This window comes from Mobula hypostoma, chromosome 14 (genome assembly GCF_963921235.1).
Source record: "Mobula hypostoma chromosome 14, sMobHyp1.1, whole genome shotgun sequence".
Classification (NCBI taxonomy): Eukaryota; Metazoa; Chordata; class Chondrichthyes; order Myliobatiformes; family Myliobatidae; genus Mobula; species Mobula hypostoma.
In genome coordinates, this window is record NC_086110.1 from 79,940,703 (window position 1) to 79,968,512 (window position 27,810).

At 44.7% G+C, this 27,810-nt stretch overlaps 1 protein-coding gene across 1 annotated transcript in view; it reads right to left on the bottom strand.

Moving 5' to 3' along the window:
* tat (tyrosine aminotransferase) overlaps positions 1-27,810 on the bottom strand; it is a 127,560-nt gene that overhangs the window by 98,952 nt on the left and 798 nt on the right. Inside the window, exons 2-4 of the mRNA XM_063067299.1 lie at positions 26,200-26,408; positions 24,865-24,969; positions 13,021-13,088 (exon numbers count right to left, since the gene is read on the bottom strand). Coding sequence (XP_062923369.1) covers positions 13,021-13,088; positions 24,865-24,969; positions 26,200-26,404 — 378 coding nt within the window. The 5' untranslated portion in view covers positions 26,405-26,408. The remainder of the gene's footprint in view (positions 1-13,020; positions 13,089-24,864; positions 24,970-26,199; positions 26,409-27,810) is intronic.

Genomic DNA, 27,810 nt, shown 5'->3' on the forward strand with positions numbered 1-27,810 from the left:
ATATACAAGCCCAGTCGCTCCAATCTTTCAACATATGACAGTCCTACCATCCCGGGAATTATCCTTGTGAACCTACGCTGCACTCCCTCAATAGCAAGAATGTCCTTCCTCAAATTTGGAGACCAAAACTGCACACAGTACTCCAGGTTTGGTCTCACCAGGGCCCTGTACAGCTGCAGAAGGACCTCTTTACTCTTATACTCAATTCCCCTTGTTATGAAGGCCAGCATACCATTAGCTTTCTTCACTGCCTGCTGTACTTGCATGCTTGCTTTCAGTGACTGATGTACAAGAACACCCAGATCTCGTTGTACTTCCCCTTTTCCTAACTTGACTCCAATTAGATAATAATCTGCCTTCCTGTTCTTACCACCGAAGTGGATAACCTCACATTTATCCAAATTAAACTGCATCTGCCATGCATCTGCCCACTCACCCAGCCTGTCCAAGTCACCCTGCATTCTCATAACATCCTCCTCACATTTCACACTGCCATCCAGCTTTGTGTCATTGGCAAAATTGCTTATGTCACTTTTAATTCCCTCATCTTGTCATGGTCTGTATTCAGGTTCACGGTCCGGTCCATCGACCCTTGTTCCAGGTTTTCCTGTCTACCCTGTTTCTGTTCTTGTTGAGCTCTAATTGAGGCAGCTGATGCTTGTTGGGGCTACCTTCAGAGACCAGGGCGTGAATGCTGGATTGTGCTTGTCCTTACTCCTTGTATCCCTTCCTCTGCCTTCTGTTTCCTCGCCTGAAGCCTTGCCGGTAACTCTCGCCTCGCCTGAAGTTCTCGTTTCGCCTTGCAATGCCTGAAGCCCTGCCTTGTCTTGCCGGTAACTCTCGCCTCACCTGAAGTTCTCGTTTTGCCTTGCAATGCCTGAAGCCCTGCCTTGTCTTGCTGGTAACTCTCGCCTCGCCTGAAGTTCTGTCTTGCCTTGCATTGCCTGAAGCCTTGTCTTGTCCTGGAGCTACCCCGTACCTAGCTCCCTTCCTGTCCCTTGCCTCCGTCCGGTAAGCTAGGCTGTCTTGCCGTTACCTGCGGTTGGTTCTGTCCCTCCCTGTCCACCCTCTCCATTGGGTAAGCCAGGCCGTATTGCCGTTACCTATGGTTGGTTTTATCCCTTCCTGTCCCTTGCCTCCATTGGGTAATCCAGGCCGTATTGCCGTTACCTGTGGTTGGTGCTGCCCCTTCCTGTCCCTTGCCTCCATTGGGTAATCCAGGCCGTATTGCCGTTACCTGTGGTTGGTTCTGCCCCATCCTGTCCCATGCCTCCGCCGGGTGGTGATCCGCGCCCTGCCCAGGAGGAGCCTGCCTAGCCTCAAGCCTGAAGACTCCAGCCTCCTGCCTCCTGCCAAGCCTCGCCTCTAGCCTCAAGCCCGAAGACTCCAGCCTCGTCCTGCCTGCCTGCCAAGCCTCGTCCCCGCCGAGTTCTGGGGTCCGAGCCAGAGGCAAGACCCAGGTATTGGGTCCTTGTCCAGTCTCTGGCTCAGAGTCCAAGCCCGGGCTCCTAGCTCTCTTGTCCAGTCCTGTTCCGGGTTCCCAGTTTTTGTGTCCATGGCCTTGTCCTCACCCTGTATCCTAGTCCTGTCCCTAGTACTTCAGTGTCTGTATCTTGCACTTGGGTCCGTTCCTAGCTACCACTTTATGACAGAACAATCCAGCCAACCATGGACACTGTCGTTTTCCTCTTGCCACCCGGGGTTCCTTTCTGTTAAATACCCTCCCACCCGCCTGAGTCGTCCATAGTCTGGATACCCTGTTTGGTCGCCAGGAGGCTCCCGTAGAGGGGGGATACTGTCATGGTCCAGTCCGTGAAATCCGTATTCTGGTTCACGGTCCGGTCCATCGACCCTTGCTCCAGGTTTTCCTGTCTACCCTGTTTCTGTTCTTGTTGAGCTCTAATTGAGGCAGCTGATGCTTGTTGGGGCTACCTTCAGAGACCAGGGCGTGAATGCTGGATTGTGCTTGTCCTTACTCCTTGTATCCCTTCCTCTGCCTTCTGTTTCCTCGCCTGAAGCCTTGCCGGTAACTCTCGCCTCGCCTGAAGTTCTCGTTTCGCCTTGCAATGCCTGAAGCCTTGCCTTGTCTTGCTGTCTTGTCCTGGAGGCACCCCGTACCTAGCTCCCTTCCTGTCCCTTGCCTCCATTGGGTAAGCCAGGCTGTATTGCCGTTACCTACTGTTGGTCCTGTCCCTTCCTGTCCCATGCCTCCGTTGGGTAAGCCAGGCCATCTTGCCGTTACCTGCGGTTGGTGCTGCCCCTTCCTGTCCCTTGCCTCCGTCGGGTAAGCCAGGCCGTCTTACCTTTACCTGCGGTTGGTTCTGTCCCTTCCTGTCCCCTGCCTCCGACAGGTAAGCCAGGCTGTATTGCCGTTACCTGCAGTTGGTTCTGCCCCTTCCTGTCCCATGCCTCCGTTGGGTGGTGATCCACGCCCTGCCCAGGTGAACCGTGCCCTGCCCAGGAGGAGCCTGCCTAGCCTCAAGCCTGAAGACTCCAGCCTCCTCCCTAGCCTCAAGCCTGAAGACTCCAGCCTCCTGCCTCCTGCCAAGCCTCGCCTCTAGCCTAAAGCCTGAAGACTCCAGCCTCGTCCTGCTTTCCTGCCAAGCCTCGTCCCTGCCTAGTTTTGGGGTCCGAGCCAGAGGCAAGACCCAGGTACTGGGTCCTTGTCCAGTCTCTGGCTCAAAGTCCAATCCCGGGCTCCTAGCACTCTTGTCCAGTCCTGTTCCGGGTTCCCAGTTTTCGTGTCCATGGCCTTGACCTCACCCTGTATCCTAGTCCTGTCCCTAGTACTTCAGTGTCTGTGTCTTGCACTTGGGTCCATTCCTAGCCACCACCTTATGACACATCTAAATTAATAATATATATTGTAAACAGCTGCGGTCCCAGCACTGAACCCTGCGGTACCCCACTGGTCACCACCTGCCATTCCGAAAGGGACCCGTTAATCGCTACTCTTTGTTTTCTGTCAGCCAGCCAATTTTCAATCCATGTCAGTACTCTGCTCCCAAAACCATGTGCCCTAATTTTGCCCACTAATCTCCTATGTGGGACTTTATCAAAGGCTTTCTGAAAGTCCAGGTACACTACATCCACTGGCTTTCCGTTGTCCATTTTCATAGTTACATCCTCAAAAAATTCCAGAAGATTAGTCAAGCACGATTTCCCCTTCATAAATCCATCATGACTTGGACCGATCCTATTACTGCTATCCAGATGTGTCGTAATTTCATCTTTTATAATTGACTCCAGCATCTTTCCCACCACTGACGTCAGGCTAACCGGTCTATAATTCCCTGTTTTCTCTCTTCCTCCCTTCTTGAAGAGAGGGACAACATTAGCCACCCTCCAATCCACAGGAACTGATCCTAAATCTATAGAACATTGGAAAATGATTACCAATGCGTCCACGATTTCTAAAGCCTCCTTGAGTACCCTGGGATGCAGACCATCAGGTCCCGTGGACCTATCAGCCTTCAGACCCAACAGTCTATCCAACACCATTTCCTGCCTAATATAAATTTCCTTCAGTTCATCAATTACCCTAGGTCCTTTGGCCACTATTATATCTGGGAGATTGTTCGTGTCTTCCCTAGTGAAGATAGATCCAAAGTACCTGTTCAACTCGTCTGCCATTTCCTTGTTCCCCATAATAAATTCACCCGCTTCTGTCTTCAAGGGCCCAATTTTGGTCTTAACTATTTTTTCCTTTTCACATACGTAAAGAAGCTTTTACTATCCTCCTTTATATTCTTGGCTAGTTTACTTTTATACCTCATTTTTCTCCACGTATTGCCTTTTCAGTTACCTTCCATTGCTCTTTTAAAGTTTCCCAATCCTCCGGCTTCCCACTCATCTTTGCTATGTTATACTTCTTCTCTTTTATTTTTATACTGTCCATTACTTCCCTTGTCAGCCACGGCCTCCCCTTACTCCCCTTAGGATCTTTCTTCCTCTTTGGAACGAACTGATCCTGCACCTTCTGCATTATTCCCAGAAACAATTGCCTTTGCTGTTCCACTGTCATCCCCGCTAGGGTATTGTTCCATCGAACTTGGGCCAGCTCCTCCTTCATGGGTCCATAGTCCCCTTTGTTCAACTGTAATACTGACACTTCCGATTTTCCCTTCTCCCTCTCAAATGGTAGATTAAAATTCATCATATTATGGTCACTACCTCCTAATGGCTCCTTTAGCTCGAGGTCCCTGATCAAATCCGGTTCATTGCACAACACTATATCTAGAATCTAGGTCAATCGGAGTAGGCAACTTAAATGGTTCGGCACGGACTAGATGGGCCAAAGGGATTGCTTCTGTGATGGACTTTTCTGTGACCCCAGTAAACATATGAAGGAGACTCCAAGGTCTGCTGAATTGCTCCCAGTATCTAAGGAGCCTCGAGTCATTCTTGAAGGGATGTTCGAGGGTAGTTGCAACATCTAAGTGAGTCAAAATTCCCTCCATTTACAGGGATTTGGAACAGATAGGCCTCAACTCTTCCACTGCCTGACCCTACAACTGTGCAATAGACCTACTGCCTGGTGGGGTGGTGGGAAGATGGAGTGAGAGCAGATGTGCGTGAAATGGGGGGATGCATTTGAGAGCAGAGTTGATGGTGGAGGAGGGGAAGCCCCTTTCTTTAAAAAAGGAGGACATCTCCCTCGTCCTGGAATGAAAAGCCTCATCCTGAGAGCAGATGCAGCGGAGACGGAGGAATTGCAAGAAGGGGATGGCATTTTTGCAAGAGACAGGTTGAGAAGAGGAATAGTCCAGATAGCTGTGAGAGCCAGTAGGTTTATAGTAGAGATCAGTAGATAAGCTATCTCCAGAGATAGAGACAGAGAGATCTAGAAAGGGGAGGGAGGTGTCAGAAATGGACCAGGTAAACTTGAGTGCAGGGTGAAAGTTGGAAGCAAAGTTAATGAAGTCAACGAGCTCAGCATGCGTGCAGGAAGCAGCGCCAATGCAGTTGTCGATGCAGCGAAGGAAAAGTGGGGGACAGATACCAGAATAGGTTTAGAACATAAATTGTTCCATAAAACTGACAAAAAGGCAGGCAGAGCTAGGACCCATACGGGTACCCGTAGCTACACCTTTAGTTTGGAGGTAGTGGGAGGAGCCAAAGGAGAAATTATTAAGAGGAAGGACTAATTCCGCTAGACGGAGCAGAGTGGTGGTAGAGGGGAACTGGTTAGGTCTAGAATCCAAAAAGAAGCGGAGAGCTTTGAGACCTTCCTGACGGGGGAATGGAAGTATATAGGGACTGGAAATCCATGGTGAAAATAAAGCGGTGGGGGCCAGGGAACTTAAAATCATCGAAAAGTTTAAGAGCGTGAGAAGTGTCAGGAACATAGGTAGGAAGGGATTGAACAAGGGGGGATAAGACCGTGTGAAGGTATGCAGAAATGAGTTCATTGGGGCAGGAGAAGCTGAGACAATGGGTCTGCCAGGACAGGCAGGTTTGTGGATCTTGGGTAGGAGGTAGAAATGGGAAGTGTGGGGTGTGGGAAGTATAAGGTTGGTAGCAGTGGATGGGAGATCCCCTGAGCGGATAAAGTTGGTGATGGTGTGGGAGACGATGGCCTAGTGGGGTCACGATCGAGGGGTAAGTAAGAGGAGGTATCCGTGAGTTGTTGCTGTGCCTTGGCAAGGTAGAGATCAGTACACCAGACTACAACAGCACCCCACTTATCGGCGGATTTTATAGTAGGGTTAGAATTAGTGCGCAGGGAGTGGCGAGCAGAGCGTTTGGAAGGAGTGAGGTTGGAATGGGAAAGTGTTCCTGTGCTGTACTCTTTGATGTCAATGTTAACAACTCTATTATTTTTGCACCTTTCCAAATTCTGCCTCCTCAATGTCTCTATGCTATTTGGGGGGGGGGGGGTCTACAGAATAATATAGAATAATTGCTCCCTCCCTGTTTCTGACTCTCCCCCCACACTGACTCAGTAGACGATCCCTCCACAAAGTCCTCCCTTTCTGACCCTGTGATGCTTTCCCTGATCAGCAACGCCACTCTCCACCTCTTTCACGTCTCTCATTGTAGTCAGGTGAAAAGTAAAAGTGGCAGGCCGGCAAATCCAGGGCAAAAATCAAAAACAGCCACTTTTCAACATAATTGTATGAGGGCTAAGAGTGTTGTAAAAGAGCGCCTGAAGGCTTTGTGTGTCAATGCAAGGAGCATTCGTAACAAGGTGGATGAATTGAAAGTGCAGATTGTTATTAATGATTATGATATAGTTGGGATCACAGAGACATGGCTCCAGGGTGACCAAGGATGGGAGCTCAACATTCAGGGATATTCAATATTCAGGAGGGATAGACATGAAAGAAAAGGAGGTGGGGTAGCATTGCTGGTTAGAGAGGAGATTAACACAATAGAAAGGAAGGACATTAGCCGGGAGGATGTGGAATTGATATGGGTAGAGCTGCATAACACTAAGGGGCAGAAAACGCTGGTGGGAGTTGTGTACAGGCCACCTAACAGTAGTAGTGAGGTTGGGGATGGTATTAAACAGGAAATTAGAAATGTGTGCAATAAAGGAACAGCAGTTATAATGGGTGACTTCAATCTACATATAGATTGGGTGAACCAAATTGTTAACGGTGCTGAGAAAGAGGATTTCTTGGAATGTATGTGGGATGGTTTTTTGAACCAACATGTCGAGGAACCAACTAGAGAGCAGGCTATTCTGGACTGGGTATTGAGCAATGAGGAAGGGTTAATTAGCAATCTTGTCGTGAGAGGACCCTTGGGTAAGAGTGACCATAATATGGTGGAATTCTTCATTAAGATGGAGAGTGACATAGTTAATTCAGAAACAAAGTTTCTGAACTTAAAGAAGGGTAACTTTGAAGGTATGAGACGTGAATTAGCTAAGATAGACTGGCAAATGTCACTTAAAGGGTTGACGGTGGATATGCAATGGCAAGCATTTAAAGATCGCATGGATGAACTAGAACAATTGTTCATCCCAGTTTGGCAAAAGAATAAATCAAGGAAGGTAGTGCACCCGTGGCTGACAAGGGAAATTAGGGATAGTATCAATTCCAAAGAAGATGCATACAAATTAGACAGAAAAAGTGGCTCACCTGAGGACTGGGAGAAATTCAGAGTCCAGCAGAGGAGGACAAAGGGCTTAATTAGGAAAGAGAAAAAAGATTATGAGAGAAAACTGGCAGGGAACATAAAAACTGACTGTAAAAGCTTTTATAGATATGTGAAAAGAAAAAGATTGGTTAAGACAAATGTAGGTCCCCTACAGACAGAAACAAGTGAATTGATTATGGGGAGCAAGGACATGGCAGACCAATTGAATAACTACTTTGGTTCTGTCTTCACTAAGGAGGACATAAATAATCTTCCAGAAATAGTAGGGGACAAAGGGTCTAGTGAGATGGAGGAACTGAGGGAAATACATGTTAGTAGGGAAGTGGTGTTAGGTAAAGGCAGATAAGTCCCCAGGGCCAGATGGTCTGCATCCCAGAGTGTTTAAGGAAGTAGCCCAAGAAATAGTGGATGCATTAGTGATAATTTTTCAAAACTCTTTAGATTTTGGACTAGTTCCTGAGGATTGGAGGGTGGCTAATGTTACCCCACTTTTTGAAAAAGAAGGTAGAGAGAAAACGGGGAACTATAGACCGGTTAGCCTAACATCGGTGGTGGGGAAAATGCTCGAGTCAGTTATCAAAGATGTGATAACAGCACATTTGGAAAGCGGTGAAATGATCGGACAAAGTCAGCATGGATTTGTGAAAGGAAAATCATGTCTGACGAATCTCATTGAATTTTTTGAGGATGTAACTAGTAGAGTGGATAGGGGAGAACCAGTGGATGTGGTATATTTGGATTTTCAAAAGGCTTTTGACAAGGTCTCACACAGGAGATTAGTGTGCAAACTTAAAGCACATGGTATTCGGGGTAAGGTATTGATGTGGATAAAGAATTGGTTGGCAGACAGGAAGCAAACAGTGGGAATAAACAGGACCTTTTCAGAATGGCAGGCAGTGAATAGTGGGGTACCGCAAGGCTCAGTGCTGGGACCCCAGTTGTTTACAATATATATTAATGACTTAGATGAGGGAATTAAATGCAGCATCTCCAAGTTTGCGGATGACACGAAGCTGGGCGGCAGTGTTAGCTGTGAGGAGGATGCTAAGAGGATGCAGGGTGACTTGGATAGGTTGGGTGAGTGGGCAAATTCATGGCAGATGCAATTTAATGTGGATAAATGTGAGGTTATCCACTTTGGTGGCAAAAACAGGAAAACAGATTATTATTTGAATGGTGGCTGATTAGGAAAAGGGGAGGTGCAACGAGACCTGGGTGTTATTATACACCAGTCATTGAAAGTGGGCATGCAGGTACAGCAGGCGGTGAAAAAGGCAAATGATATGCTGGCATTCACAGCAAGAGGATTCGAGTACAGGAGCAGGGAGGTACTACTGCAGTTGTACAAGGCCTTGGTGAGACCACACCTGGAGTATTGTGCGCAGTTTTGGTCCCCTAATCTGAGGAAAGACATCCTTGCCATAGAGGGAATACAAAGAAGGTTCACCAGATTGATTCCTGGGATGGCAGGACTTTTATATGATGAAAGACTGGATCGACTAGGCTTATATTCATTGGAATTTAGAAGATTGAGAGGGGATCTTACTGAAACGTATAAAATCCTAAAGGGATTGGACAGGCTAGATGCAGGAAGATTGTTCCCAATGTTGGGGAAGTCCAGAAGGAGGGGTCACAGTTTGAGGATAAAGGGGAAGCCTTTTACATAGAAACATAGAAAATATGTGCAGGAGTAGGCCATTCGGCCCTTTGAGCCTGCAGCGCCATTCAGTATGATCATGGCTGATCATCCAACTCAGAACCCTGTACCAGCCTTCCCTCCATACCCACTGATCCCTTTATCCACAAGGGCCATATCTAACTCCCTCTTAAATATAGTCGATGAACTGGCCTCAACTGTTTCCTGTGGCAGAGAATTCCACAGATTCACCACTCTCTGTGTGAAGAAGTTTTTCCTAATCTCGATCCTAAAAGGCTTCCCCTTTATCCTCAAACTGTGACCCCTCGTTCTGGACTTCTTCAACATTGGGAACAATCTTCCTGCATCTCGTCTCATACCTTCAAAGTTACCCCTCTTTAAGTTCAGAACCTTTGTTTCTGAATTAACTATGTCACTCTCCATCTTAATGAAGAATTTCACCATATTATGGTCACTCTTACCCAAGGGGCCTCTCACAACAAGATTGCTAATTAACCCTTCCTCATTGCTCAATACCCAGTCTAGAATAGCCTGCTCTCTAGTTGGTTCCTCGACATGTTGGTTCAAAAAACCATCCCGCATACATTCCAAAAAATCCTCTTCCTCAGCACCCTTACCAATTTGGTTCACCCAATCTACATGTAGATTGAAGTCACCCATTATAACTGCCGTTCCTTTATTGCACACATTTCTAATTTCCTGTTTAATACCATCCCCAACCTCACTACTACTGTTAGGTGGCCTGTACACAACTCCCACCAGCGTTTTCTGCCCCTTAGTGTTATGCAGCTCTACCCATATCAATTCCACATCCTCCCGGCTAATGTCCTTCCTTTCTATTGCGTTAATCTCCTCTCTAACCAGCAATGCTACCCCACCTCCTTTTCTTTCATGTCTATCCCTCCTGAATATTGAATATCCCTGAATGTTGAGTTCCCATCCTTGGTCACCCTGGAGCCATATCTCTGTGATCCCAACTATATCATATTCATTAATAACAATCTGCACTTTTAATTCATCCACCTTGTTACGAATGCTCCTTGCATTGACACACAAAGCCTTCAGGCGCGCTTTTACAACTCTCTTAGCCCTTATACAATTATGCTGAAAAGTGGCCCTTTTTGATGCTTGCCCTGGATTTGTCGGCCTGCCGCTTTTACTTTTCACCTTACTACTTTTTGCTTCTACCCTCACTTTACACCCCTCTGTCTCTCTGCACTGGTTCCCATCTCCCTGTTGTGAACTAACCTCCTCTCGCCTAGCCTCTTTAATTTGATTCTCACACCCCAACCATTCTAGTTTAAAGTCACCTCAGTAGCCCTCGCTAATCTCCCTGCCAGAATATTGGTCCCCTTAGGATTCAAGTGTAACCCGTCCTTTTTGTACAGGTCACGCTTGCGCCAAAAGAGGTCCCAATGATCCAAAAACCTGAATCCTTTTAGAACTTTTAAGTCTTTTAGGACCGAGATGAGGAAAAACTTCTTCACACAGAGGGTGGTGAATCTGTGGAATTCTCTGCCACAGGAACCAGTTGAGGCCAGTTCATTGGCTATATTTAAGAGGGAGTTAGATATGGCCCTTGTGGCTAAAGGGATCAGGGGGTATGGAGGGAAGGCTGGTACAGGGTTCTGAGTTGGATGATCAGCTATGATCATACTGAATGGTGGTGCAGGCTCAAAGGGCCGAATGGCCTACTCCCGCACCTATTTTCTATGTTTCTATGTTTCTATGTCCCTTTTGAAATATCTAAACCCATTACAGAGACTTGATTGTCAAAAGGCCAGATCACTGTAGCTCCATATACTGATCCATATTCTAAGTTCATCATCTCTTTTCCTGATACTTCTTGCTTTAGACACACATCAGTCCAGTGCTTATATTTCTTCACAGTCTCTCTGTGTGTGCTGCATCTATCTTTACACCAGTTGCTCTATCTTTTGACCTATTACCATAAGACCATAATATATAGTAGCATAATTAGGCCATTTGGCCCATTGAGTCTGCATCACCATTCCATCATGGCTGATCCATTTCCCTCTCAGCCCCAATCTTTTGCCTTCTCCCCGCATCCCTTCATACCTTGACTAACCAAAAATCTACCAACCTCTGCCTTAAATATACCTAATTACTTGACCTCCACAGCCACCTGTAGCAAAAAATTCCACATATTCACCACTCTCTGACTAAAGAAATTCCTTCTCATCACTGTTCTAAAAGGATGCCTCGCTATTCTCAGGCTGTGTCCTCTAGTCTTAGACTCCCCCTCCATGGGAAATGTTCTTTCCACATCCACTCCATTGAGGACTTTCAACATTCAATAGGTTTCAATTAGGTCTCTCCTCAGTCTTCTGAAATCCAGTGAGTACAGGCTCACAGCCATCAAACGCTCCTCATATGACAAGCCTTTCAATCCCAAAATTATTTTTGTGAATCTCCTTTGATCCCTCTCAAATATCAGCAAATTCTTTCTTAGATAAGGGGCCAAAAACTATTCACAATACTCCAAGTGATGCCTCACCAGTACTTTATAAAGTCTCAACATTACATCCTTGGTTTTATGTTCTAATCCTCTCAAAATGAATGATAACATGGCATTTGCCTTTTTCACTACCTACTCAACATACAAATTAACCTTTAGGGAATCCTGCTTGAGGACTCCCAAGTCCCTCTGCACCTCAGATTTTTGAATTTTCTCTCCATTTAGAAACTGGTCCATGCTTTTATTTCTTCTACCAAAGTGCATGATCATACTTCTTGACACTGCACTCCATCTGCCACCTTTTTGCCCATTCTTCTAAACTGTCTAAGCCCTTCTATAGCCTCTCTGCTCCTCTACCTATCTTTGTATTGTTCACAAACCTGGCCACAAAGCCATCAATTCCATCATTCAAATCATTGACATATAACATAAAAAGTAGTCCCAACACAGAACCCTGTGAAACACCACTAGTCACAGACAGCCAATCATAAAAGGTTCCCTTTATTCCCATTCTTTGCCTCCTGCTACTCAGCCAATGCTCTATTACTCTACTTTCCATACCCCCAGGCAACCCAGTTTAAGCTCTCCTCAGCATTTATGCCAATTTATAATTATCTTTGATAACTGTTTGGCTTGTGAAGTCATTCCAGAGTCAAAGCCATTGGTGAAGCTGGACTCAGAGTTAGATCCGACTGGGTAAAGGTTGAAAAATTCCTCACTTGAAAGAAGGGGATAAACCAAATGGGTCTTTATGACAATCTGGTAGATTTTGTTGTCAGCATTACTACAGAGGAACATCTGGAGAAATTTCCGAAACGCCCGTCTGCTGCTGTCGTTACTCTGTAGTCGGGAATCTTTCGGTGGGTAGGCCTCAAAATCCCCGGCCTTGCCTGCTTTTGATGACCAAGATTGAGGTCGAATCACTCGAACAGAGATGGCTCTCAGTACTTGGTGTTGGAGGCTGATCAGAGCTCGAAGTTTTTGGATGACTCAGAGTCGGATTGTGGTCAGCACGGCAGGGAGAGTTCTTCTTCCCTCTCCCGGCTGCGTGAGATGTGGGACATTTGAGAAACTTTGAACTTTACTGTGCTCACTGACTTTCTTCATCAAGTTAGAGTATTGTGCACTGTTATAACTATATGTATAATTAACACACATAAAAGTTGCTGGTGAACGCAGCAGGCTTGAATTTCCAGCATCTGCAGAATTCCTGTTTTTTATATGTATAATTATGTGGTTTTGTCAGTTTTTTCAGTCTTGGTTTGTCCTGTGCTTTGTGATATCACACCGGAGGAAATAATGTATCATTTCTTAATGCATGCATTACTAAATGTCAATAAAAGGGGACTACGTGTCTTCATAATCTAATGGCCTGTTTTGTATTTAATTCCGAATGATTAATGTTGTAGACTTAATAGGAATTTATATTTTACAAGTGCAGTGGTTCAGTATGAACTCCGGTCACTGGAATGTTAGTCTATGCCTCTAGATTAGTATTAACTGGTACACTGTCAGTTAACCACTCCACTCCTTTCCAGAATCGATCACTCTGATTGCAATCTTCTAAACCTCCACATCGCACATGTAGTCAAAGGGAACACTTATCTTCCCCTAATGACAACATTCCCTCAACTCTTTCCTTCCCTATCACCTTGTTTTCCACTCTCAGACATCTTGCTATGCCCCCCAATCCCCCACATTCTCAATAGCATATTTTCCCATAATCCCCATCACTCCGCGGTTCCCTATCAACAATGTAAATGCTTCCAGTCGTTACCTTTGCCGTCAATGGTGACTCAGGACAGCTGTAGAATTTAGCCACTGCATCCCTGCTACTTTGATAACCTACACAAAAAGCAGAAGAAATGAGCCTGGATGCAATTTAAATTGTCTTATTCATTTTGCGCACGTAAACAGTGAGTAGCAGGAACATAAGAAAATAGAACCAGGATTTCTTTTCCTCCTTCTACTTGGGAAGCCTGAGCTGGTGTACTATCAGCACTCCATTAAATTAAAGCTAATGGGATAGTAAAGAAGACATGTGGCATACATGCCTTTATTAGTCAAGACATTGAGTTTAAGAGTTGGGATATCACATTGCAGTTTTATAAAACTGGTTAAGTCACATCTGGAGTGTCCTGACGAAGGGTCTCGGCCTGAAACGTCGACTGTACCTCTTCCTAGAGATGCTACCTGGCCTGCTGCGTTCACCAGCAACTTTGATGTGTGTTGCTGGAGTGTTCATTTCTGTTCACTCCATTATAGAAAGGATGTGGGAGCTCTAGAGAGGATGCAAAAGAAATTTAACAGGATGCTGCTTGGTTTAGAGAGCATGTGTTAGGATGAGAGGTTGGACAAACTTGGGTAGTTTTCTCTGGAGCGGGGAGGCTGAAGGCAGATCTGATAGAACTGATTAAGATTATGAGGGCATAGATAGAACAGACAGACAATATATTTTTCCAGCTGGTATCCTTTTCCCAGGATCAAAATGTCTAATAATAGAGGATGTGCATTTAAGGTGGGTGGTGGAGGGGGCGGGGGGAGTTCAAAGCAAGTTTTTTTTAAACACAGAATGGTGGGCGCCTGGAATGTACTGCCAGGGATGCTAGTGGAGGCAAATACCATGGAGGCATTGGAGAGGCTCATATGTAGCCACATGAATATGCGAAGAACGAACAGATATGTACTTTTGTCACCAGAGGGATTAGTTTAGTTCGGTGTTTAATTCTGCACGATATGATAGGCAAAAGGTCCCATCCTGTGGTGTATTGTTCTATGTTCTGTGTTCAATCACAATTTAATATGCTGATCCATATCCTCTCCTGACTTAGTTCACCTTTCTTGTGAGGCTTCTTGCAATAATGTAAATGCAGTTCAGTCAATCACACCTTCTCCACACTCTATGCCCACTTTGTCTATTGGACTTTCTTGCTATAACCTCCATATTTGCTTCAACTTTCTCATCTCAACGAATGTTTGTGGAGTTGTGGATAATGTGGAAGGTTATTAGAAATGTAGAAAACCTACAGCACAATACAGGCCGTCAGCCCATAAGGCTGTGCCGAGCATGTGCATACTTCAGAAACAACCTAGGGCTACCCATAGCCCTCTATTTTTCTAAACTCCACGTACCTAGCCAGGAGTCTCCTAAAAGACCCTATCGTATCCACTTCTGCCACCATCGCCGGCTGCCTATTCCATGTAATCACCATTCTCAGCGTAAAGTAACTTACCACTGATATCTCCTCTGTACCTACTTCCAAGCACCTTAAAACTGTGCCCTCTCGTGTTAGCTATTTAAGCCCTGGGAAAGAGCCTCTAACTATCCACATGATCAATGCCTCTCATCATCTTGTACACCTCTATCAGGTCACCTCTTATTCTCCGCCACTCCAAGGAGAAAAGGCCGAGTTCACTCAACCTATTCACATAAGGCATGCTCCCCAATCTAGGCAACATCCTTGTAAATCTCTTCTGTACCTTTTCTATAGTTTCTACATCCTTCCTGTAGTGAGGAGACCAGAAATGAGCACAATACTCCAAGTGGGGTCTGTCCAGGGTCCTACATATCTGTAAGATTACCTCTTGGCACTTAAACTCAATCCCATGGTTAATGAAGGCCAAGGCACTACATGCCTTCTTAACCACAGAGTCAACCTGCGCAGCAGCTTTGAGTATCCTATGGACTCAGACCGCAAGATCCCTCTGATCTTCCACACTGCCAAGAGTTTTACCATTATTACTATATTCTGCCATATTTGACCTACCAAAATGAGCCACCCCACACTTATCTGGGTTGAACTCCATCTGCCACTTCTCAGTCCAGTTTTGCATCCTATCGATGTCCCGCTGTAACCTCTGACAGCCCTCCACACTATCCACAACACCCCCAACCTTGGTGTCATCAGCAAATTTACTAACCCATCCTTCCACTTTCTCATCCAGGTCATTTGTAAAAATCACGAACAGAAGGGGTCAGAGAACAGATCCTTGAGGCACACCACCGGTCACCAACCTCAGTGCAGAATATGACCTGTCTACAACCATTTTTCCCTTCTGTGGGCAAGTCAATTCTAGATCCACAAAGCAAGGTCCCCTTGGAACCCATGCCTCCTTATTTTCTCAATAAGCCTTGCATGGAGTACCTTATCAAATGCCTTGCTGACATTCATACACACTACACCTACTGCTCTATCTTCATCAACTTGTTCAGTCACATCCTCAAAAAATTCAATCAGGCTCGTAAGGCACAACCTGCCTTTCACAAAGCCATGCTGACTATTCCTAATCATACCATGCCTCTCCAAATGTTCATAAATCCTGCCTCTCAGGATCTTTTCCATCAGCTTACCAGCCACTGAAATAAGACTCACTGGTTTATAATTTCCTGGGCTATTTCTACTTCCTTTCTTGAATAAAGGAACAACATCTGCTACCCTCCAATTCCTCTGGAACCTCTCCTGCCCCCATTGATGATTCAAAGATCATTGCCAGAGGATTAGCAATCTCCTTCCTCGCATTCCACAGTAGCCTGGGGTACATCTCGGACGGACCTGGAGACTTATCCAGCATCATGCTTTCCAAAAGCTCCAGCACATCCTCTTTCTTAATGTCTATATGCTCAAGCTTTTCAATCCACTTTAAGTCATCCCTACAATTGCCAAGATCCTTTTCTATAGTGAATACTGAAGCAAAGTATTCATTCAGTACCTCTGCTATCTCCTCTGGTTCCATATACACTTTTCCACTATCACACTTGATTGGTCCTATTCTCTCATATCTTATCCTCTTACTCTTCACATACTTGTAGAATGCCTTGGGGTTTTCCTTAATTCTGCTCACCAAGGCCTTCTCATGGCCCCTTCTGGCTCCCCTAATTTCATTCTTAAGCTCCTTCCTGCTAGCCTTATAATCTTCTAGATCTCTATCATTAACTAGTTTTTTGAACCTTTCGTAAGCTCTTCTTTTCTTCTGGACTAGATCTTCAACAGCCTTTGTACACCATGCTTCTTGTACCCTACCATGCTTTCCCTGCCTCATTGGAACATACCTATGCAGAACGCCATGCAAATATCCCCTGAACATTTACCACATTTCTGCCGTAGATTTCCCTCAGAACAGCTGTTCCCAATTTATGCTTCCAAGTTCCTGCCTGATAGCCTCATATTCCTTACTCCAATTAAACGCTTTACTAACTCCTTTCCCTCTCCAATGCTATGGTAAAGGAGATAGAATTGTGATCACTATCTCCAAAATGCTGTCCCACTGAGAGACCTGACACCAGACCAGGCTCATTTCCCAATACCAGATCAAGTACGCCTCTCCTCTAGTATGCTTATCTACATATTGTGTCAGGAAACCTTCCTGAACACACCTAACATTTCCACCCCATCTAAACCCCTTGCTCTAGGGAGATGCCAATTGATATTTGGGAAATTAAAATCTCCTACCACAACAACCCTGTTATTATTACACCTTTCCAGAATTCGTCTTTCTCGATGTCCCTGTTACTATTGGGTGGTCTATAAAAAACACCCAGTAGATTTATTGACCTCTTCCTGTTTCTAACTTCCACCCACAGAGACTCAGTAGGCAATCCCTCCATGACTTCCTCCTTTTCTGCAGCCGTGACACTATCTCTGACCAGCAATGCAACACCCCCACCTCTTGCCTCTCTCCCTGTCCTTTCTGAAACATCTAAAGCCTGGCACTCTAAGTAGCCATTCCTGCTCCTGCATCATCCAAGTCTCTGTAATGGCCACATCATCATAGCTCCAAGTGCTGATCCACGCTCTAAGCTCATCCACTTTGTTCATGATGCTTCTCGCATTAAATTAGACACATCTCAAACCATCGTTCTGAGCATATCCCTTCTCTATCACCTGCCCATCCTCCCTCTTGCACTGTCTCCAAGGTTTCTCTATTTGTGAGCCAACCACCCCTTCCTCCGCCTCTTTAGTTCCCACCCCCCAGTAATTCTGGTTTAAACTCTCCCCAACAGCCTTAGCAAACCTCCCTGCCATGATATTGATCCCCTTCAGATTTACACCTGTCCCAAAAGAGGTCCCAATCATCCAGAAATCTGAATTCCTGCCCCCTGTTCCAATCCCTCACCGCATATTTATCCTCCACCTCACTCTATTCCTGTACTCACTGTCGTGTGGCACTAGCAGTAATACCAAGATTACTACCTTTGAGGTCTTATTGTAAGTTGCAATGGGACATTGACAAGACGCAGAGATACTCTTGAGAAATTGCAGATGGTGTTCAACCCAGAAAAACGTGAAATGATTTATAGACCTTAAGAGCATCTGGTCCATTGAGTCTGCTCTGCCATTCAATCGCGGCTAATCCTTTTTTCTATCTCCTCCTCAACCACAGTTCCTGACCTTCTCCCCGTAACCTTTGATGCCTTGTCCAATCAAGAACCTATCATCTCTGCCTTAAACACACCCAGTGACCTGGCCTCCATAGCTGCACATGGCAACAAATTCCACAATTTCACTACCCTTTGGCTGAAGAAATTTTTCTGCATCTCTGTTTTGAAAGGACGGCTGTCTATCCTGAAGCTTGTCCTGGACTCTCCCACCATGGGAAATATCATTCCACATGTACTCTGTCTATGCCTTTCAACATTCAAAATGTTTCAATGAGATCCCCCCTCATCCTTCTGAATTCCAGCAAGTACAGACCCAGAGCCATCAAACAGACAATAGACAATAGACAATAGGTGCAGGAGTAGGCCACTCGGCCCTTCGAGCCAGCACCGCCATTCACTGTGATCATGGCTGATCATCCACTATCAGTATCCAGTTCCTGCCTTATCCCCATAACCTTGAGAAACCAAATGTTTCTCATATGATAACCCTTTCATTCCTGGAATCATCCTTGTGATCTCCTCTGGACCCTCTCCAATGCCAGCACAACTTTTCTAAGATGAGGGGCCCAAAACTGTTCACAATCCTCAGTGCCTCATCACTCATCAGTGCCTTATAAAGCCTCAGCATCACACCCTTGCTCTTGCATTCTAGACCTCTTGAAATGAATGCGAACATGGCATTTGCCCTCTTCACCACCGACTCAACCTGCAAGCTAACCTTCAAGGTGTTCTGCACAAGGTCTTCTAAGTCCCTCTGCATCTCAGATTCCTGGATTTTCTCCCAGTTTATAAGATAGTCTGCACATTTATTTCCACTAACGAAGTGCATGACCATGCATTTTCCAACATTGTACTTCATTTGCCACTTTCTTGCCCATTCTCCTAATCTGTCTAAATCCTTCTGCATCCTACCTGTTTCCTCAACACTACCTACCCCTCCACCAATCTTCGTATCAGCTGCAAACTTGGCAACAAAGCCACCTATTCTATTATCTAAATCGTTTATATGCAGCGTAAAAAGAAGTGGTCCCAACACCAATCCCTGCAGAACACAACTGGTCACTGGCAGCTAACCAGAAAAGGATCCTTTTATTCCAACTTGCTGCCTCCTACCAATCAACCAATGCTCTAACCATGCTAGTAAATTTCCTGTAGTACCATGGGCTCTTAACTTGGGAAGGAGCCTCATGTGTGGCACCTTGTCAAAGGCCTTCTGAAAGTCCAAATACACAACATCCACCACATCCCCTTTATATCTATCCTACTTGTAATCTCTTCAAAGAATTCCAACAGGTTTGTCAGGCAGGATTTTCCCTGAAAGAGACCATGCTGACTTTGTACTATCTTGTCCTGTGTCACCAAGTACTCCATCACCTCATCCTTAACAATTGACTCTAACTTCTTCCGAACCATTGAGGTCAGGCTAACTGGTCGATAATTTCCTTTGTGCTGCCTTCCTCCTTTCTTAAAGAGTGGTGTGACATTTGCAATTTTCCAGTCCTCTGGCACCATGCCAGAGTCCATTGATTTCTGAAAGATCATTTATAATGCCACCACAATCTCTAACGCTACCCCTTTCAGAACCCTAGGATGCAGTTCATCTGGTCCAGGTGACTTATGTATCTTTAGGTCTTTCAGCTTTTCGAGCACCTTCTCCTTGTAATAGTAACTGGACCCACTTCTCTTCCTTCACACCTCAGGCATACTGCTAGTGTCCTCCACTGTGAAGACTGATGCAAAATACTCATTTAGTTCATCAGCCATCTCCTTGTCACTTGTTATTATTTCTCCTGCCTCATTTTCTAGCAGTCCTATATCCACTCTCATTTCTCTTAGTTTTAAGATAAAACTTTTACTATCCTCTTTGATAATATTTGCTAGCTTGCTTTCATATTTCATCTTTTGCCTTCTAATGATTTTTTTAGTTGCTCTCTGTAGGTTTTTAAAAACTTCCCAATCCTCTATCTTCCCACTAATTTTTGCTTTGTTGTATCCCCTTTCTTTTGGTTTTACAATAGCTTTGATTTCCCTTGTCAGCCACAGTTGTACTATTTACCATTTGAGTATTTCTTCATTTTTGGAATACACATGTCCTGCACCTTCCTCATTTTTCCCCAGAAATGCACGCCATTGTTGCTCTGCTGACATCCCTGCCAGCAGCTCCTTCCAATTTACTTCTGGCAACTCCTCTCTCATACCACTGTAATTTCCCTTACTCCACTACAATATTGCTACATCAGATTTTACTTTCTCCCTATCAAATTTCAAGTTGAACTCAATCATATTGTGATCACTGGTTCCTAAGGGTTCTTTTACCTTAAGCTCCCTAATCGCCTCCAGTTCATACATAACACCCAATCCTTTTACCCTTGCAGTTTCTTAACTCAACCCACAATGATTCAACATTTTCCGATCCTATGTCACATCTTTCTAATGATCTGACGCCATTCTTTACCAGTAGAGTAACACCAGCCTCTCTGCCTACTTTACTATCCCTCCGATGTAACTTGTAACTTTGGACACTAGGCTCCCAATTACAACCATCCTTCAGCCACGATTCAGAGATGGCCACGACATCATACCTGGCAATTTGTAATATTGCAACAAGATCATCCGCCTTATTTCTTATACTATGCGCATTTAGATACATCACCTTAAGTACCGTATTTGTTATCCCTTTTGATTCTGCATCCCTAATGATTTGATACTCAGCCTGTTGGCTGCAACTATCATGGGTGACTTTAACTTCCCTAATATTGATTGGCACCTGATTAGTTCCAAGGGTTTAGATGGGGCAGAGTTTGTTAAGTGTGTCCAGGATGGATTCCTGTCACAGTATGTGGACAGGCCGACTAGGGGGAGTGCCATACTAGATCTAGTACTAGGTAATGAACTGGGTCAGGTCACAGATCTCTCAGTGGGTGAGCATCTGGGGGACAGTGACCACTGCTCCCTGGCCTTTAGCATTATCATGGGAAAGGATAGAATCAGAGAGGACAGGAAAATTTTTATTTGGGGAAGGGCAAAATATGAGGCTATAAGGCGAGAACTTGCGGGTATGAATTGAGATGATGTTTTTGCAGGGAAATGTACTATAGACATGTGGTCGATGTTTAGAGATCTCTTGCAGGATGTTAGGGATAAATTTGTCCCGGTGAGGAAGATAAAGAATGGTAGGGTGAAGGAACCATGGGTGACAAGTGAGGTGGAAAATCTAGTCAGGTGGAAGAAGGCAGCATACATGAGGTTTAGGAAGCAAGGATCAGATGGGTCTATTGAGGAATATAGGGAAGCAAGAAAGGAGCTTAAGAAGGGGCTGAGAAGAGCAAGAAGGGGGCATGAGAAGGCCTTGGCAAGTAGGGTAAAGGAAAACCCCAAGGCATTCTTCAATTATGTGAAGAAAAAAAGGATGACAGGAGTGAAGGAAGGACCGATTAGAGGTAAAGGTGGGAAGATATACCTGGAGGCTGTGGAAGTGAGCAAGTTCCTCAATAAATACTTCTCTTCGGTATTCACCAATGAGAAGGAACTTGATGGCGAGGACAATATGAGTGAGGTTGATGTTCTGGAGCATGTTGATATTAAGGGAGAGGAGGTGTTGGAGTTGTTAAAATACATTAGGACGGATAAGTCCCCAGGGCCTGACGGAATATTCCCCAGGCTGCTCCACGAGGTGAGGGAAGAGATTACTGAGCCTCTGGCTAGGATCTTTATGTCCTCGTTGTCCACGGGAATGGTACCGGAGGATTGGAGGGAGGTGAATGTTGTCCCCTTGTTCAAAAAAGGTAGTAGGGATAGTCCGGGTAATTATAGACCAGTGAGCCTTACGTCTGTGGTGGGAAAGCTGTTGGAAAAGACCCTTAGAGATAGGATCTCTGGGCACTTAGAGAATCATGGTCTGATCAGGGACAGTCAGCATGGCTTTGTGAAGGGCAGATCATGTCTAACAAGCCTGATAGAGTTCTTTGAGGAGGTGACCAGGCATATAGATGAGGGTAGTACAGTGGATGTGATCTATATGGATCTTAGTAAGGCATTTGACAAGGTTCCACACGGTAGGCTTATTCAGAAAGTCAGAAGGCATGGGATCCAGGGAAGTTTGGCCGGGTGGATTCAGAATTGGCTTGCCTGCAGAAGGCAGAGGGTCGTGGTGGAGGGAGTACATTCAGATTGGAGGATTATGACTTGTGGTGTCCCACAAGGATCTATTTTGGGACCTCTACTTTTCGTGATTTTTATTAACGACCTGGATGTGGGGGTAGAAGGGTGGGTCGGCAAGTTTGCAGATGACACAAAGGTTGGTGGTGTTGTAGATAGTGTAGAGGATTGTCAAAGATTGCAGAGAGACATTGATAGGATGCAGAAGTGGGCTGAGAAGTGGCAGATGGAGTTCAACCCGGAGAAGTGTGAGGTGGTACACCTTGGAAGGACAAACTCCAAGGCAGAATACGAAGTAAATGGCAGGATACTTGGTAGTGTGGAGGAGCAGAGGGATCTCTGGGTACGTGTCCACAGATCCCTGAAAGTTGCCTCACAGGTGGATAGGGTAGTTAAGAAAGCTTATGGGGCGTTAGCTTTCATAAGTCGAGGGATAGAGTTTAAGGGTCGCGATGTAATGATGCAGCTCTATAAAACTCTGGTTAGGCCACACTTGGAGTACTGTGTCCATTTCTGGTCACCTCACTATAGGAAGGATGTGGAAGCATTGGAAAGGGTACAGAGGAGATTTACCAGGATGCTGCCTGGTTTAGAGAGTATGCATTATGATCAGAGATTAAGGGAGCCTGGGCTTTACTCTTTGGAGAGAAGGAGGATAAGAGGAGACACGATAGAGGTGTACAAGATAATAAGAGGAACAGATAGAGTGGATAGCCAGCGCCTCTTCCCCAGGGCACCACTGCTCAATACAAGAGGACATGGCTTTAAGGTAAGGGGTGGGAAGTTCAAGGGGGATATTAGAGGAAGGTTTTTTTACTCAGAGAGTGATTGGTGCATGGAATGCACTGCCTGAGTCAGTGGTGGAGGCAGATACACTAGTGAAGTTTAAGAGACTACAAGACAGGTATATGGAGGAATTTAAGGTGGGGGCTTATATGGGAGGCAGGGTTTGAGGGTCAGCACAACATTGTAGGCCGAAGGGCCTGTACTGTTCTGTACTATTCTATGTTTTAACTAAGTCCCATAACCTGCCTGCCCTTCCTGCCAAACTGACTGCACGCTATCTTTACATTTTTACCATTTGTCCTTTCCTGAGTCCCTCTGGTTCCCACTGGTTCCCACTGCCCACCAAGTTAGTTTAAACCCTCCTCATAGTTCTAACAAACTTACCCACGAGAATATTGGTCCCCCTCGAGTTCAGGTGCAACCCGTCACTTTTGAACAGGTCATACCTCCCCCAGAAGAGATCCCAGTGATCCAAGAACCTGAAGCCCTGCCCCCTGCACCAGCTTCTCAGCCACACATTTATCTGCCAAATCATCCTGTTTCTACCCTCACTGGCGTGTGGCATGGGTGGCAATCCAGAAATCTCTACCCAGGAGCTCCTGCTTCTCAGCTTTCTGCCTTGCTGTCTAAATTCTCGTTTCAGGACCTCTTTGCTTTTCCTTCCGATGTCATTGGTACCAATATGTACCAAGACATCTGGCTGCTCTCCCTCCCTCTCCAAAATGTTGTGGACACGATCTGAGACATTCCCTTGGAATTATTTTGGAAGGTCAAATTTGGAGGAAGAACGCAGGGTTAACAACAGGTTACTTGGCAGTGTGGAAGAATAGAGGGCTCTTGCAGTCCAAGTCCACAATTCCCTCAAAGCTGCTGCACAAGTTGTCAGTGTTGTCAAGAGGGTATACAGTTTGTTGGCTGTCTCTAGTCAGGGATTGAATTCAAGAGCTGTAAGGTTATGTTGCCTCTCTTTAAACCCTGGTTAGGCCACACTTGGAATATTGTGTTCATATCTGGTCACCACATTATAGGAAGGATATGGAAGCTTTAGAGGGGATGCAGAGGGGATTTACCAGGATGCAGCTTGGAATAGGGGGCTTGTCTTATGAAGATAGAATGAGTGATCTGGGCTTTACTCTTTGGAGTGAAAGAGGATGAGAGGTGACTTGATAGAGGTGTACAAGATAAGAGGCATAAATAGAGTGGGTAGCCAGGGACCATATCCAAGGGCAAAAATGGCTAATACAAAGGGACATCACTTTAAGGTGTTTGGAGAAAAGTATAGGGGGGATGTCAGAGCTAATTTTTTTTTTGCACAGAATGGTGGATGCATGCCAGAGGTGGTGGTAGGGGCAGATATGTCAGGGGCATTATGAAACTCTTAGATAGGCACATGGTTGATAGAAAAATGTTGGGTTATGTGGTAGGAAAGAATAGGTTAAAAGGTCAGCACAACATCGTGGGCTGAAGCCCCTGTTCTGTGCTGCAATATTCAATGTTCTATGTTCATTGAAGCATACAAAATTTTGACGGGAGACACAAAAAATGCAGATGTTGGAATCTGGAGCAAAAAAAAACCTGTTGGAGGAACTCAGTGGACCAGGCAGCATCTGTGGAGTCAAAGGGCTAGACAACATTTTGGATTAAAACCCTGCATCGGTACTGAAAGTGTGCCTGACAGGACTGGACAAACTAGTTGAAGGGATTATATCTCCTGAGCATGTGTCCAGAATCATGTATCATAATCTCCAAATATGGAGCAAAATAGTTAGGACTGAGACAAGCATACTTGAGCTGATAGGGGTTCATAGGAGCATAGAGAAACCATGTCCATACCAACCATCAGGTTTTAGGACTACCTGGAAATGAGAGGAATAGGGCAGATGTTAATCAGTTGCTGGGAGCTGGCATGGACAGAAGAAATAAACAACCTGCTCCTGTATTGTAATAAAAAAATTAACAAATTGTATAATTTCCATGGTTGATGTACTTAGGTATGTGGACCAATTAAAGACTTAAGAGCAGAGAAAATGTATAGGGTTTTAAAATCACAAAGGGTTGTGTTAGATATTCTTTATTTATATTGTTTTCACGAGCAGACTATATATTTTAAAGATAATTTGTTCATTTCCCGAGTAGTGGTCAATCTTTGTTTCTATTTCATTTGAGCCAAATCTCTTCAACTCACTGGAGTTAACACACATACAGCAGAAATTATGTAAATTGTCTATAAAGAGAATCAAAATTCAGACGTAGTTTATAACCTAGCCATTACACTGCATTGGAATTCTAAGTCAGTACCTATGGAAGGTGCATAGCCATTGAATTTTCCCGAGTCCACTGCTTCTTTCATGGCCTGCAAAATCTTTTCATTCGTTGGAAGGTTCCCAAAAACTGTGGGATCACCTTTAATAAAAAGGTAGTCAGATTATTGACACATTCATCAACATTAGGCTCATGAGGATGCTTTTTTTTTTCAGAATTAAACTTTGCGATCTGGGAAAGCAGTTCCTTTATACCTGTGAAGAGTAAACAGTAGCCATGGACCAGTAGGTTTCTCCTCCCAGCAAGAATTCAAATAGAAATTGTAACATTACTTTCTACAGTTATAATCTCAAATTAGAGTTGTTACACCCTTCTCCCACCAGGATCCCTCTTTTCACTTGCAACCTTCACTGAACACCTCCACAAGCAATAAATCTAGCCCAAGCTCCAATTCCCTGACTGATTCCTAAATTCTCTGAAAGCATGTACCACCAGACTCAAGGACAACTTCCCATTGTTATAAGTCCATTGAACAGTTCCGTAGTATGATAAAATTGACACTTGACCTCACACTCTATCTTGCTATGATGTTATACCTTATTGTGTACCTGCACTGCACTTTCACTTTAACTAACACTTTACTCTGCATTGTCATTATTTTACCTTATACTACCACAATGTACTGTTGAAATGAAATGATCTGTATGAATAGTAGACAAGAAAAGTTTTAATTGGGCTTCAGTACTTGCAACAATAACAATCCAATTTACTAATTTGATCTACCTCAGCAACCTCACATCTTTTCTGCCTCCCCAACTCCAATATCACTTTCCTACTATCCCCAAAGGAACATAAAAATCTTTTTAAAAATATGTATCAGCTGCAAAATCACAACAATCCTTTGGAAAACTGAGTGAAATCCCGCAAAGTCTACAACATTCATTTCATATCCCATGAATTAGACAATACAGATGCATTCAGATTTACCTCTGAATCACACTTCAAACTTACCCGTTTTCAATCAATCTTTACCCCAGTCTGAACTGACAAAATGGGTGCCATAGCAGCATAACAGTTAGTGCAATGCTATTACAGCTCTGAGCATTGGACTTTGGAGTTTATTTCCAGTGACCTCTGTAAGCAAGTGTACACATGGGTTTCCTCCCACAGTCCAAAGACGTACCAGTTAGTAGGTTAATTGGTCATTATAAATTGTCCTGTGATTAGGCTAGGGTTAAATATAGGTTGAAGGCTAGAAGGACCTATTCCACACTGTATCTTTAAATAAAATAAAAAGATAAATATAATAGCCCATTATTGTATGAGCTCGGTGCTCTTATAAAGTGCAAATCATTGTACGCTGTCTCTTACCAATAGAGAGTGAAATCATGGCCTTCTTGGGATTTGGCTCGATTTTCATATTATCCACAATGGTACGGATTGGGTTGAAAGTACGTTTTGACATTTCAGAAGCCTGAATATTCCATTTGGTATGGCATGACTTTAATCTCCCAGAATGAGTGAAACCACTGTCAGTCTGGATGGAATCAAGCATCAGCAAACTTTCACTAGCCATGTCACTGAAAATAATCAAGAAGATGATAATAGATTTCAAAAGGAAAAAGCTGAAAAGAAGTAACCAGATAAAAGGGAGAAGAGAGAAACATAGAACCATAGAAAATAGATGCAGGAGTAGGCCATTCAGCCCTTCGAGCCTGCACCGCCATTCAGTATGATCATGGCTAATCATCTAACTCAGAACCCTGTACCTGCCTTCTCTCCATACACGCTGATCCCTTTAGCCAAAAGGGCCATATCTAACTCCCTCTTAAATATAGCCAATGAACTGGCCTCAACTGTTTCCTGTGGCAGAGAATTCCACAGATTCACCACTCTCTGTGTGAAGAAGTTTTTCCTAATCTCGGTCCTAAAAGGCTTCCCCTTTATCCTCAAACTGTGACCCCTCGTTCTGGACTTCCCCAACATCGGGAACAATCTTCCTGCATCTAGCTGGTCCAATCCCTTTAGAATTTTATACGTTTCAATAAGATCCCCACTCAATCTTCTAAATTCCAGTGAGTATAAGCCTAGTCGATCCAGTTTTTCATCATATGAAAGTCCTGCCATCCCAGGAATCAATCTGGTGAACCTTCTTTGTACTCCCTCTATGGCAAGGATGTCTTTCCTCAGATTAGGGGACCAAAACTGCACACAATACTCCAGGTGTGGTCTCACCAAGGCCTTGTACAAATGCAGTCATACCTCCCTGCTCCTGTACTCGAATCCTCTCGCTATAAATGCCAGCATACCATTCGCCTTTTTCACCGCCTGCTGTACCTGCATGCCCACTTTCAATGACTGGTGTATAATGACACCCAGGTCTCGTTGCACCTCCCCTTTCCTAATCGGCCACCATTCAGATAATAATCTGTTTTCCTGTTTTTGCCACCAAAGTGGATAACCTCACATTTATCCACATTAAATTGCATCTGCCATGAATTTGCCCACTCACCTGACCTATCCAAGTCACCCTGCATCCTCTTAGCATCCTCCTCACAGCTAACACTGCCGCCCAGCTTCGTGTCATCCGCAAACTTGGAAATGCTGCATTTAATTCCCTCATCTAAGTCATTAATATATATTCTAAACAACTGGGGTCCCAGCACTGAGCCTTGCAGTACCCCACTATTCACTGCCTGCCATTCTGAAAAGGTCCTGTTTATTCCCACTCTTTGCTTCCTGTCTGCCAATCAATTCTCTATCCACATCAACACCACACCCCCAATACCGTGTGCTTTAAGTTTGCACACTAATCTCCTGTGTGGGACCTTGTCAAAAGCCTTTTGAAAATCCAAATATACCACATCCACTGGTTCTCCCCTATCCACTCTACTAGTTACATACTCAAAAAATTCTGTAAGATTTGTCAGACACGATTTTCCTTTCACAAATCCATGCTGACTTTGTCCGATGATTTCACCG